Raw genomic sequence first — 13052 nt, 5'->3', positions numbered from 1 at the left:
ATGTAATTTTGCTTGTATATCATATTCTTGCCATAGGGATACTGTGACACTTTTTTCTGGTTGATGTTGTAAAGTGCATTAGTGATTCCCAGCAAGTCAATGTGCACAGCTCATGGTCTGGTTGGATTTTTGGGGCAACCTGAATTGAGGAAAAAAAGTGGTGGCACTTTGGCATAAAATGTTTTACCTGAAAGACCACTGTGGCTTTTTTGAGCTTTTGTGGATGAAGATTTTCTCAGGAAAGGTTTTATTTCTTGCCATGTTTAAATTATCTTGACCAGTTCTTCATTGTTGAGTCTGGTTCCAACCCGTGTGACTGTAACTCGGGCTACAGGTGGGGGCAAAGAGAGAGAAGTTGTGTGACCTGCAGTAGGGTGGGGAGGAGAGCTGCTTCGTGGGGAGGGGGCTGCAGGGGGATTACAAGAAGCAGCATTTGGTTACTAGACAGGATTAGATGCTCAAATCAGCTGTGTTCCTCTTAGGTTTTTCTTTTGCATTATTTTCTTGTTCAGGGGAAAATTGGTAAGAAGCTTTTGTTCTTTTGCTGAATGGATTGGGAATTGATGGGAAAAGTACAGGTCTTTTTATTTATTGTGAGTTTCTGCACACACCTTATCTACTGTGTACTCTCTTCCATAGTAAAGTCCCATTTTACTAACCTTTTTTTGTGATGATAGGAGTGTATAGATTATGACTGTCAATTTTCTTAAATATGTAAATAAAAAGCTGCTTAATGCCAAATACCCAGTTAATGAGGAACGTATAGATGCCAAGGACTAGTGAAGAGATGCAGTGAGAAGAACTGGCCGAATAGCAGAGCGTGTGGCTGCAGAGTGGCATTTAAAGCCACCCTCGGGCTGCTGCAACCGAGGTGCTTTAAGAAGCATGGGACAGCTGCAGGGACTGAATCGTTGTGCAGGTGTTGTAAGCTCTAGGTATTATGCCTAGTTACGTATCGTGCTACCTCTTAAAATAACTAATAAAGGCAAGGGGGTAGCAAATGTGTGATCAAACTAGTGCATAAATGCTTGTGGCTTTGATTTTTTTTCTAGATATTCAATTCCTATCAAAACTAATTATGAATTGAGTATCTGAATCTCTTATTGCTGTTTTCATAAACCCTAGCCCATGTGTTAACTGAAAATGCATTTTATTTCATTAAAGATCACTCTGGGCTGTGTAGTGATGAATTGTACGTTATGCAGTTAGGTTACCTAAGGACTTAGGTTGCAGGAAATTGGCTACTAGACATGCACAGCTGCTTTTTATTGCACATTTCTGGCTTCCTTAGAAAGCTGGTATGTGTTGAACTGTAAAAATATTAAACCTGGACTTGTGTTAGACCAGACAGAAAAATTTATTTGTCTAATATGCAGGAGTGGTGAAACCTGCTAAAAAGCCTATGCAAGTGATTAAAGGATAAAAGAAAGTAAATTAAGTATGTGGCATGTGTAGGCACGTGTATGGTTATTACCTATCCTTTTTTAATCTAAAGCATATCCAGTGCAACCAGTACTAGTTTTTGGCTTATTATTGAAATTAGAACTTTTATAGATGAAGGTTTCTTTCTAGATATTTTTATGTTGCTGTTTCATTACAGTGTTTGAAACTTAAAATTTTTTATTGGAATGTTGACTTGAGTAGCAGCTGATTGGCAAATTAAGGTCTTGTATACCTAGAATAACTGAAAAAGCAACAATACAAATTTTTTGTGTGTTCCCTTACTTTCTCAGTTGGAGGTGCGAGAGGAGACCGGTAGCAAAAAGGATCTTAAAATTCAGTGTGATGAAGAAGAATTCAAGATTTACCAATTGAACATTCAAATCCGTGAAGTTTTTGCCAACCGCTTTACACAAATGTTTGCAGATTATGAAGTATTTGTCATTCAACCCAGTCAGGACAAGGAATCTTGGTTTACGAACAGGGAACAGATGCAAAACTTTGATAAAGTAAGTTTTAATAAGAAGATATGTCAATGTAAAAAGTAAACCAGTATTCAAACCTAAGACTTTGTTTATTGGGCCATAAAATGGAAAACAGTATTGTCAAAATAATAATTTCTTTATCAATTTTCAGTGTTCCCAAAAAAAGTCACGTCTTGTATAATATATGGAAAAATATATACAGATACACACTCAGATAAAGATACTTCTTTAAGGATACTGTAGAAAAAAAATTGACTTGCTGTAGAAAAATAGCTTAGAAAACCTCATTTCATGCATAACCTCTACATTAAGGTTAAGTATTACTAGTGAAAGTGATTTTTTTTTTTCTGTTTTTAACCAGAGGAATTGCTGAGTATGTTAATGAATAAAGCCACGACCCCATGTAACACTTACATACATGTGTGCCAAATGTATTCATAGCTTTTTTCTAGGGAAACACAAGACCCAGTTATTTACATTGTACTACTGTCCTCTTTACTGGAGATCAGATATTTGTCAGCAGGATAGCTCACGTGGATGAAGATTATGTTGCAGCACTGCGTGCTAAAATGCTAATCTGATTCCCATCAAATCATATGAAAAGATTCTCATCAACTTCATAAGCTTTGAGCCCAGCCAGAAGTACATAATATCCACACCTGCAGTACTGTTGTAGTTTGCTGGTATTCTGTTGAAATTTTTAGAAAATTAAGGAAATGCTAAAATCACAGTTTAATTATTGTACTATATATTATAGATTGTCATGAAACTGAAGATTTCGTATACACTGCTTGTTTCAGAGATACAGTTGGTGCATATAATAAAACTAGGCGTTAAGTGGCACCAAAATGCTCTTTAATACATCTGTGATTAGAAAAATTGATACTTTTGGTGGATGCATCTCTTTCTGCAGACTCCCCAAAATGCTCTTATTTCTTCTTGTCTGTTAGGCGTCTTTCTTGTCAGACCAGCCTGAACCTTACTTGCCTTTCCTCTCAAGATTCCTGGAGACCCAAATGTTTGCATCTTTTATTGACAATAAGATAATGTGCCATGATGAAGATGATAAAGACCCTGTTTTGAGAGTATTTGATTCCAGAGTGGATAAAATTAGGCTGCTAAACGTTAGGACACCGACTCTACGCACATCTATGTATCAAAAGTGCACAACCATTGATGAGGCTGGTAAGAGTAATAAACCATTTTCTTGACACTGAAGAAAATACAGCTAGACAGTGCTGTTTGTTGTAGACATTAGGTTAAAGTTAAGTAGCAATTCATACTTTGAAGCCCCCCAAAAACAGACCAAAAAAGCTGAAGTTTAAAGCTTAAGTGGGGAACTAAATGTTATATAGGAAGCTGAGAAGTGAGATTAAATTCATGTAAAGTATAATTGAACTCAGTTGGATTCCTGCTTGGTTTGTGTGAGAAATGTTTGAGCTTAAGAAGATAAACACTTTTCACATTTGACAGCAGTTCTTTGATGTTTAATACACTCTTGTGGTAGTGTACCCGTTGGGGTCAGTTAGAAACTTCCGCCTCCTCTCTTAAATTTGAGATCCGCTTTTAGTGGAGGATGTGTGATTATAGATACATGCCCGATTAAGACATCTTTTAAAAACATTAATTTTCTTACTATTTCAGAGAAATCTATTGAATTAAGGCTGGCAAAAATAGATCACACTGCAGTCCACCCACACTTGCTGGACATGAAAATTGGACAAGGGAAATATGAGCTTGGATTTTTTCCCAAGCTTCAGTCTGATGTTTTATCTACTGGACCAGCAAGCAACAAGTGAGTAAGCTGGGACAACAGGTGCTGGATGTTGGCAAGATCTGTAGAATAGTACTAGAGCAGAGATACTAGAAGGCAATTAATTATCTTTTTTTTAAAGTGAGAACGAATCAGATTATGTGGGTGAGTTGTGCGTGGTGGGTTTTTTTGTTATGTATCTTGCTTTTTGCTTTTTTTCTTTTTTTCCCCCCCTCTTTTAAATCTGGACTTCCAAAAGCAAGTTATGTTTGAGGTTATAGCTGATGTACTCTGAGTTACTTATAATTACTGTCGATATAAAAGCAGATCTTCTTACTGGATCTCAGTTAAGAGGTAGCAAATATTATAGAATATCTTCTTATAAAAACTTTGAAGGAAGAAGAAAAAGGTGTAAATTGTAACTGGATATCATAAAAGAACGGAAAAATACAAATCAAGTGTATGTGATCTAATTTTCTGAAATCCCTTGGTTACCCAATGTTGGATTCTTCTACAGAGATTCTTTGTGTGTATTTGCAGCTGCACTTTGTCTGATGTAATTGATGTCAACATGTTCAGTATACAATAAGTATTTCCCTCATTGTCACCGCTCTTAACCTAACTCTTGACATTTGCTTAATAATACTCCTCCATCTGTAGGTGGACAAAGAGAAATGCTCCTGCACAGTGGAGGCGGAAGGACAGACAGAAGCAGCACACAGAGCACCTGCGTCTTGACAATGATCAGAGAGAGGTGAAAATTGTTCAACTATAGAGATTTGATTTTTTTTTTTTCCCTGATTGCCCAAATGCTGCTTTGTAACATTTATGAAATGTCTAGAGAGTTACTTGCAGTTCATCTCTGCTCTCCCTTATGCGTATTTAATAGAAATTAAGTTCCTGGTCCTTAGCAGACCGAAAATACTTAGTTTGCTTGTTCTAAAAGTTATACCATTTTTACCCCCTCTCAGGACAGAATTATTTCACCCCATGTATAGGAAAGTTCCCTGAAAATGTCATGAAATGCTTTAAAGTGTGTTTTGTTTTTTAAAAAGGGGGTGAGGGGAAGGTGGGAATTAATCTTAACAGTTTTTAGCCATCTCTTTCCTGTCTCTAAGTAACTTTATCATCCTGAGCTTCTTTTGTGTATTGATGGAGGAAAGATAACCACCTCCAGAGAGTGATTAATTTAATCCTAAAATCAGAAGCATTGCCTTTTGGAGATGCCCGTTTCTCCTCTGTAGACCATAAAAGAAGTCTTAAGGTGGCAAATTGACACACACCCGCATGCTAAGGTGGGAATGTGACCCCCACCCGTACTTGTCAGGTTTGGGTCTGTCTGTTTTTACACAGCACAGACTGATGCTGATTTATCCCCCTTCTGAACTGATAACTTTTCTCACCAGTGCTTCTACAGCTGACACAGTTATTCTTTGTGGTGGAGGGATTTTGAAAGATCTGGGTGATGTGTACTAATTACAGTACAACTTCTGATTCATATGATACAGGCTGGAAACTGTTATGCCAAGTGTGATTTACGGGTAATTCCAAAAATAATCTGCTTTAAAATATCAGAACTCATTTATTTTGTTTATTAACTGCAAAGCTTTACTTTTGTTTAAATGTATGTTGTTCATTGAGGACAATATTCTCTTACCTTGTGAAATGTCTTCAGAAAAGCTTCATTTGGAATTTTGAAGTAGTCTTGTGTCTGTTATGATAGTGTTGTCAAAATCGAGTGTCTTTTGTCTGTCTAGTTCATTCTTTTATGGTAGCAGTGAGTTTAGTTGTATTTCTATTGTACTCATTTCCAGAATTTTCTCATTGGTTTGTTAAAATTTCTTGAAGTATAGTGTGATCTGTGTCATCCATAACCATGTAGTAGAAGATTGTCTGCATAATAAAAAAAGCTATGAGTAGTTTCTGGCTTTGTCATGTTCCATATACTCAGATCACTCTAAAGTACTTTTTACTTAGAAGTAACAGAAGTGAAGAATAGTCGATTTGTATCCTCATTATCGCTTTTAACAATTATGATGTTTAGTACATGTAAACTTCTGATATTTCCATTAGGTAACTACAAAGGCAAAAATCTACCTCTAGTCTCTGGGGTTTTTTGTTTGTTTGGTAGCTGACTTTTCATAAGTTGATTGTCATATAGATTATCCTATAGAGATTATCCTATTTGCCACGAGGCAAATAATTTCTGAGGAATAAAAATCACCAATACATGCTCAGGTGAGGGTGCCAACTGCCAGGATAATCTGTGCTGGAGTTTTATGCTGTACCTTGTTGAGTACCTAACACTGATTGGACGTTGACCCCTCTCCCAGGTGAACCAGAGACTTTCCTGTTAAGTCTGAAAGAACGGGAGGGGAGCCCTTCTGAGATGAACACTGAGCATCAGGCTGAGCAGGAGGCAGTGATTTCAAAGTACAGTGTTGTGAGTTTTAGACAAATTGAAGGTTTGGGGCAGCTAACAAAAATCTCTGGCATTGAGACTTAGTGGCTTTTAAATTTGCAAATATTTGTGCCCAGTGGAGGGCAGAGTTTACACCAGTCCAATGACTGAACACTTCATTACTTACTTATTTTTATGTTGAATGCTTGGAAGTTCTGCATTGTATTATGTCTTCACTTTCTTCCTTTTCTGTTTTGCATGCTTGCTTTTATTACTTCATATGTGCTTACCGCTTTCACTTTACATGATCTGCTTGGCTTTTTGCTGCCAACTTGTCCTGCCAGCACCTGGACTTTTCCATGTCAGAGCTTCAGTTGCAGTTATGTTTAGACTGGGACCAGCATGATTGGCCCTTCATGCCCTCTATAAAATCTGTGTCAGAGCGTTATCTGGTATGTCCAATGCGCAATATGACTCTAATCATAGTTCTGGATAAAGATGCATAATTAAATGTATATGTCATTGCTCTTTACTGCAAGGCTGATGGAGGTGTGGTTTTCCCTCTCTGCAAAGATCATATGTTTCATAAATCTGTCTCTTCACTAACTTTTCAGTTGGTCATTATTCAGTGTAAGCCAGAGAAGCTACCTATTAAGTAATCTAAAATATGTACTAATCCTGAGTATTCTGTCAGTGCCTGTACAGGACTTTATCACTTATTTATAGCTAGCTGTGCCCCGATCAGTTTTTGATCACCTGACTTTCAAAACATTTGTCATATTATTCTTGTCTCTGAAGTGAAAACACTGGCAACTCCTTGATGGCAGTAACAGGAACAGAAAAGCTCTTTCAAGTATAGTGAGTTCAAGACATGATTTTGCTCAAAAATGCAGATAGTTCACAGTTGAGAGCTGTTAGCAGCATTTTGCAGCAGCTTCCTGAAAGACTGAGAGGGTGGGTAAGAAACAGGAGATCTGTGGGAATGCAGGGCATATCGTAGAGCTCAGCTGTTGTGAAGCTTCAGGCAGTTTTCTTGCAGTCCCCATGTAGACCAGTCTGCCCTTTCAATAGTCTCAGTCTGGGTAACTATTAGAAACTTAGATTTTATATGAAAAAATAACAGGACTGTTCAGGGTAGTGGAGGGAGTAATCAAATCTCTATGTATCTAAATATCCTTGGCCGTTTGTATTGTGTTTCTGTTATTGAGCAATGTGTGGTGTAACACTAGATAGACAACATGAATGGGGATTTGACCTCCAGTGAAATAGTACCTTAAGTGTCTCAGCCCAAGGTAACGCTGGATAAAAAAGGGGCCTTTCCTGAAAGAGGATGCAATCCTTTCCTCTTTGTCGCACAGGGGTGGGTTACAAAGATAAATTTACCATTTTTCTCTTGGCAAAGTAGTCTCACTTGCACTTTTGTCTGTATTTGTCGATTTTTCTACCCGAATACAGAAGTATATCCAAGAAGCCAGGAATCTGGGCAGCACTATTCGGCAGCCCAAACTGTCTAACCTCTCCCCATCGGTAATTGCACAAACTAACTGGAAGTTTGTAGAAGGCTTGTTGAAGGAATGCCGAAATAAGGTAATACAGAGAATAACTCTGTTCTCTTGCACCTCATATCCATCCTTTATGGACCATTTTGTGGCCAATACGTTTGAACCACCCTCTTCTGCCATCTGTTTCTGCTTTATCCACATAGCAATGTTTGCATGGTATCCGTATAAAGACTTTTGCGTGGCAGTGAGAAATTAATGAAGAGATAATGTATTTAGAAATTCTGTAAGGAGTGGGAACTTTATCAAGCAGATTTATGATAGAGAATGTGAAATGATAAAAAAGCTTTAATATTCTGATGGATCTTTATAATCCCGCTGCCCATGTCTATTATAGCGTATTTCAGTTATCACTAATGAGACTATACTATTTCAACAAGAGTGACTATTCCAAAAGAGGAGGTTGTGGTGAAAATGCAGGAACTTTTTTCATAACTCAAGGAAGTGAGTTAAACTTCTGAAACCTAAGTTTTCAAGCACTTAACAAAGAAATTTGGCATTAGTTTGTACACGTGCTTCACCAGTATATATTTGACAATATGTTCATCTGAATTAAATGTTAATGTTCATACTAACACAGTAAAGAGAATAATTATCAAGTAGACACGCATTCTTGCCTTAAGTCAGTGGAGATAATATAGCAATTGTATACAACTTTTTGTAGAACCACGTTTAGTACATGCATCTACTGCTGATTTCAGTTTAGTTTTCTGTATGTATGAAACTGTTAAAGTAATCCCCTTCTCTTAATAGAGGCAAATGACAGTGAAAGTCCTTGAAACTTGGCTCTTTCGCTGTGGGAAGGCAACTCTAGGGAATGTGGTGAGCCTGCTGTTAGCAGAGAGAGAAATTACCAGGGGAGGTGAGGAGGAGAAGCAGCTAGAAACTAACTGGGAGTTCTTAATCTCAAGACTGTACATAGGTGCCTAAGGGTGTATTACTCATTCGAGAGCTACTCTAGAATAGCAGCAAAGATGCAAAAATGTGTAAGAGATGAGCAGAACTGATTCCCTGGTCATTTTTCCCTCAGGGTAGCTATATGATGAATATATTGTGACTGGGAGACTGTGTTGTAAGAGTTGGTGAGAGCTTTGTTGACCAGTACAAGATTGTGCACGATTTAGGAGAATGTGGCTCATCAGGAAACTCCAGAGATGCACTCCAGAATGGGTTTGATTTAAATGCAAATACCCTTCTGACAGAACGGGGCCTCACAGGAATGACATGTCTCCCTGCTACCTGGAAGCACTTGTGCCTGTTCACTTCCCCTGGGAGGAGGTGGACATAGTGTCCCAGTCCAGCACTCCCCAGGCTTCAAAAACACCCAAGACCTGTGTTGCAGGGCCTCACTGCCAGGCCTCCAGCTTGTCGATGTGTGGCCTCCTGTTCCCTTTATTGGGGTAACTCTGTGGAGGCTTATGTGCCCATTTGCAAGCCCCTTGTTAGAGAGACGGGAGAGGCTATAAAGTGATCAACACCGGTGCTGCCATGGCCTGAAAAACAGGGATAAAAGAAATGCAGTCCTGCACTGACTTCAGAAATATTGCGTACATCCAGTTATTCTGCCACATCTTTGCTATTGTGTCCTCCTTTCTTGGTCATTTAAAAAGTGTAAGTGATCTTGGAAGTTCTGTGGAAAGAATTAACTCTTGTTTGCCTTGTCCTTTTTGAGACCAAGAGGATGTTGGTTGAAAAAATGGGTCGAGAAGCTGTGGAGCTAGGTCACGGTGAAGTGAATATCACAGGTGTAGAAGAGAATACCCTGATAGCCAGTCTGTGTGACCTCTTAGAAAGGATATGGAGCCACGGTCTGCAAGTCAAACAGGTGAGGAACAAACATTCCTGTATGTTGCAGAGTGCACTTTCCTACAGTCACGTTAAGTTCTTCTCTCTTCGCTCTCAGAGGATACCTGTTTTGTGTATATAGATGTGTTAAATACTTGTGTGTCTGTCCTCGCCGCCTTCGTTATGTCAGATACTGGCCCCTTGTTGTCTGCTGTTTTGCTCTGGTGTATGTGCAAGTGCACATGTAGATGTGTTCCACAGATGGCTTCTTGGAAGACGAGTGTTTTTTTTCTTTGTTTGTTTGGTTTTTTACAGGATGGTAAATAAAACTATTTACTCTTGTTGTTGAAGTTGCATAGACTATAAGGCAGCACATGCTAAAGATGCTGTAAATGGGATACGGGGCATTTGTTTTCGCAAAGGCTAATTTAGTTTTTAAGAGTAAAACCCTTGCTATTTCAGTTCTTCCTGAATAATGTACGGATAGTTAAGTGATGTTACAAGATCACTAGTTAGAGGTGTTGTTTTTCATATGAAATTAATAATTGTTTGTTGTGCTCTTCTGTTTGGAGTCACTTGTGGGATTAGGTGGAGTTTGGAAGGCATTTGCCTTCTCCTTTGTACAGAGGAATAGCAAGAACAGTGATGGTTATAACTTTTTTTTAAAAAGAATGTGCAGAATAAATGTATGTAATCCAGAAAACTGTAATTCAGTATCTCTGTTCCCAGCAGCCAAGCGCCAGTGTTTAAATCTGCTGTCCTTCAAACTATATAGCAGTTCTCTATGTGAAGATTTATCATGTGATTCTCTCCCTTCCCTCTTGTATATCACTTAGGATAGAAGCTGTACTGCTTTCGTCTTAGAAGACAGAGCATCACTATACTCTGCTTCAACTCAGATTTGGGCCTTTCAGACCACCAGACGGCCAACCCTCCATAAGGTTAATGCTTTGATTGATTGCAGATGTTGGCAAACAGTGCTGAATGGTGGAATAAATACAGTGGTGGAATATAATAGAGGCCTGATGGAGGAAGTACGGTGTATCTCATATTATGATCCACAGTTAAAAAAAAAAAAAAAAAAAGCACGACCAATTATCTGTGTGCTTTGGCCTTTATTAAATATGCAAAAGTCTGCTGTTTTATACATTGATTTTATTTTTCAATAATGAGCCAAGGAAGACTCTTTTTTCTCAATTAACCATAGTAATGAGGATGACTTTCCTTCCACCAATCCCTGCTTTTACCTTTTCCCTGCTGATGAGCCCTGATAGTCCTACATTAGCTGCCTACTGATTCTTTGGTGTGGACAGTAAATCCACACCTTCCTTTGCCCAGAACGATGCAAGGAATGTTGTTGGATGTAGAGTCTAATGACTGAAGTAGCCTGAACTTTCAGAAGGCCTTAGTTATTCCCTTGCCCATTCGCTGTCCCGCTGCTTTCCTTAAGCTGTGTTCCTTTCCCTTATAGATACAGCTTGCATCATCATTGCTATTTGGTGAAGTTAAAGGAGAGTAACATGATGGTAAAGGAAGCGGGCAGATAGATACTGCATGACTTCTTACATTCATCATGATTGTTGACATCTGTGTGCTGCAGGATCCTTTGTTTGCTGCTTAATGTGATCTGTTGCGGTTCTCCTTGCCATGGCAGCTAGTCGCTGAACACTAGACTGTGTGTGCATGTGTGTATTTATTGAGAGAAATCCCACTTTGGATGTGACTGTTCCCTGGTTGACATTTTTCATGCTCTCTTTTTATGTTTTTATAAGACTTACTGTTTTGGCTTTTGGTGTTATATCTGTCACGTACACACATGAGGCGTTGAGCTTCTCTGGATTTTTTTATATCTTCACCGCTGAATATTTTTAATAAATTTCTTTCAACACAGTTGTTACAGACACCTCCTCTTCTGGAGGCATACAACTTCGGGAATAATCCCTCATGGTCTTTGGTTCTTTATGTCAACTGTAGTGAGCTTCAGGATTGAAGTGTTTAGAAATTTTTAAATATAGTTTAAAAAAATTCAGAGTTGAATCATAATTACTGCACCTCCAGGCAGGCACTGACATGGTTTTAGATGGCACTGATGGTGCTGAATTGACAGCTGTTACTTTATAGTCATGATTTCTTTCTGCACAAAGTTGTAAATAAAAATATGGCTTTTATGACATGACTGCTTTTCTGAAATGCAGAATTGCTAAATCTTTACTGCGATTTCAAGTTAATATATTAATTTAGGAAGATGATAAGTAATACTATACTAATTAATTTCCTCTGTAAGTATTTCCAGTTAATGTGCTGGAGAGCCCCTGTTCAATTACTGCTGCCTTTCTGTGGCTTTACAAGCTTTTCCTTTATCATGCAGAATATTTTAGGATGAATACAAAAATCTTTTTAGTTTCCCAGTGAAAGATTTCCTCACTCTCTGCTTTAAGCCACCAGAGGTTTAAGCAAGCAACATAATGAGCAAGGTGCACCTTATAACATCATTTGATGGATTTATCTACATCCCAAATTTTAACTTTTGAGTTGGTTTTATAATGTGTAGTGTTGGAGCATTCTTGCTGAAAAGCTTTTGTTTTCCTGCTTGTGTTTTGAGTTGTCTTTTCTTCCTGTGTGTGTGATTAGCCAAGTCCTTTGCCTGATGAAACTGAGGGGGATTTTTTTTGGTTGTGAAAACCGACAGTGTGCATCTACAGCCCTGAATTACCCTGAAGGGGACAGATGCACAAGACTTGCTCTGGGTGTAAGATGGTTTCCTCAGGCTGGCTGAGTATCCCTGTCTTTTCACTGCTGGAGAGGCAGGGAGGGAAAGACACGCTGTACAGGTTACGGCCTCAGACTTAGAACTCTACTTGTACATAGTGTTTTACAAGCCTTTAATTGTTTTCTTGTCATGTTAATGAACTATGAGAAGTGAAGTTCAATTGACTTTATCCTGTTACCAGAATCATTAAATCCCAGTAGTCTGACTCATGCTTTTCTTTCTTAACCTTTTTACAGCTCCTGAGCACCACCAACTTATCTAATTTTTGGTTTTTTACCAATGACTTTGTAGGATGAAACACATTTAAAGCAAGTTTTTGTAATGGCTGATACTTTCAATGATGATTTAAATTTTTTTTTTTAAATTCAGCTGATAGCAATTTCTTTAACTATTTTTTTTTCTTAATTTTAGGGAAAGTCTGCTTTGTGGTCTCATCTGCTACACTACCTAGAAAACAGACAGAGAAAAGCTACATCAGGCAGCTTCAGTACCTCAGGTAAGACTGGCTTCTGCTGGCAGAAGATGATAAAAACCTGCCTGCAAATTTGCATGATGCACAGATTGTTTCCTTGGAAATACCCTTCACTCAGTGTAACTGAATCAAGTATTCTATCCGCTACAGAATTAATATGGACCTGGTGTATTGTCTCAATATACTTCGTGAAAAATAAGCTTGTTTGGATTCAACCCACTTGCTTTGGTCTGGTATCTGACAACTGCAGTAAACAGATACCAGAATTGTCTGATGTTTTGAAGATAGGCTTTAAAATAGATTGCTCCAGTATACCATTCTCCACATGGCACATAGTCACTTAAGGACTGGCAAAGCATATTATGTTATGGATGGGGGTAGTAAAGA

The 13052-nt window shown here is 38.3% G+C and overlaps 1 protein-coding gene across 3 annotated transcripts in view; it reads left to right on the top strand.

Moving 5' to 3' along the window:
• Positions 1-13052, top strand: part of DENND5A (DENN domain containing 5A) — a 66599-nt gene that overhangs the window by 39312 nt on the left and 14235 nt on the right. For 2 of the 3 annotated variants that reach the window (XM_065635342.1, XM_065635340.1), the window contains 8 exons: positions 1734-1949; positions 2876-3110; positions 3570-3720; positions 4339-4432; positions 7535-7666; positions 9311-9463; positions 10260-10364; positions 12605-12689. In XM_065635342.1, the coding sequence (XP_065491414.1) occupies positions 1734-1949; positions 2876-3110; positions 3570-3720; positions 4339-4432; positions 7535-7666; positions 9311-9463; positions 10260-10364; positions 12605-12689 (1171 nt within the window). The remainder of the gene's footprint in view (positions 1-1733; positions 1950-2875; positions 3111-3569; positions 3721-4338; positions 4433-7534; positions 7667-9310; positions 9464-10259; positions 10365-12604; positions 12690-13052) is intronic. The other variant, XM_065635341.1, reaches the window with a different exon arrangement.

Source organism: Caloenas nicobarica, chromosome 5 (assembly GCF_036013445.1).
Source record: "Caloenas nicobarica isolate bCalNic1 chromosome 5, bCalNic1.hap1, whole genome shotgun sequence".
Lineage (NCBI taxonomy): Eukaryota > Metazoa > Chordata > Aves > Columbiformes > Columbidae > Caloenas > Caloenas nicobarica.
This window is presented reverse-complemented; position numbering and strand designations above follow the sequence as displayed.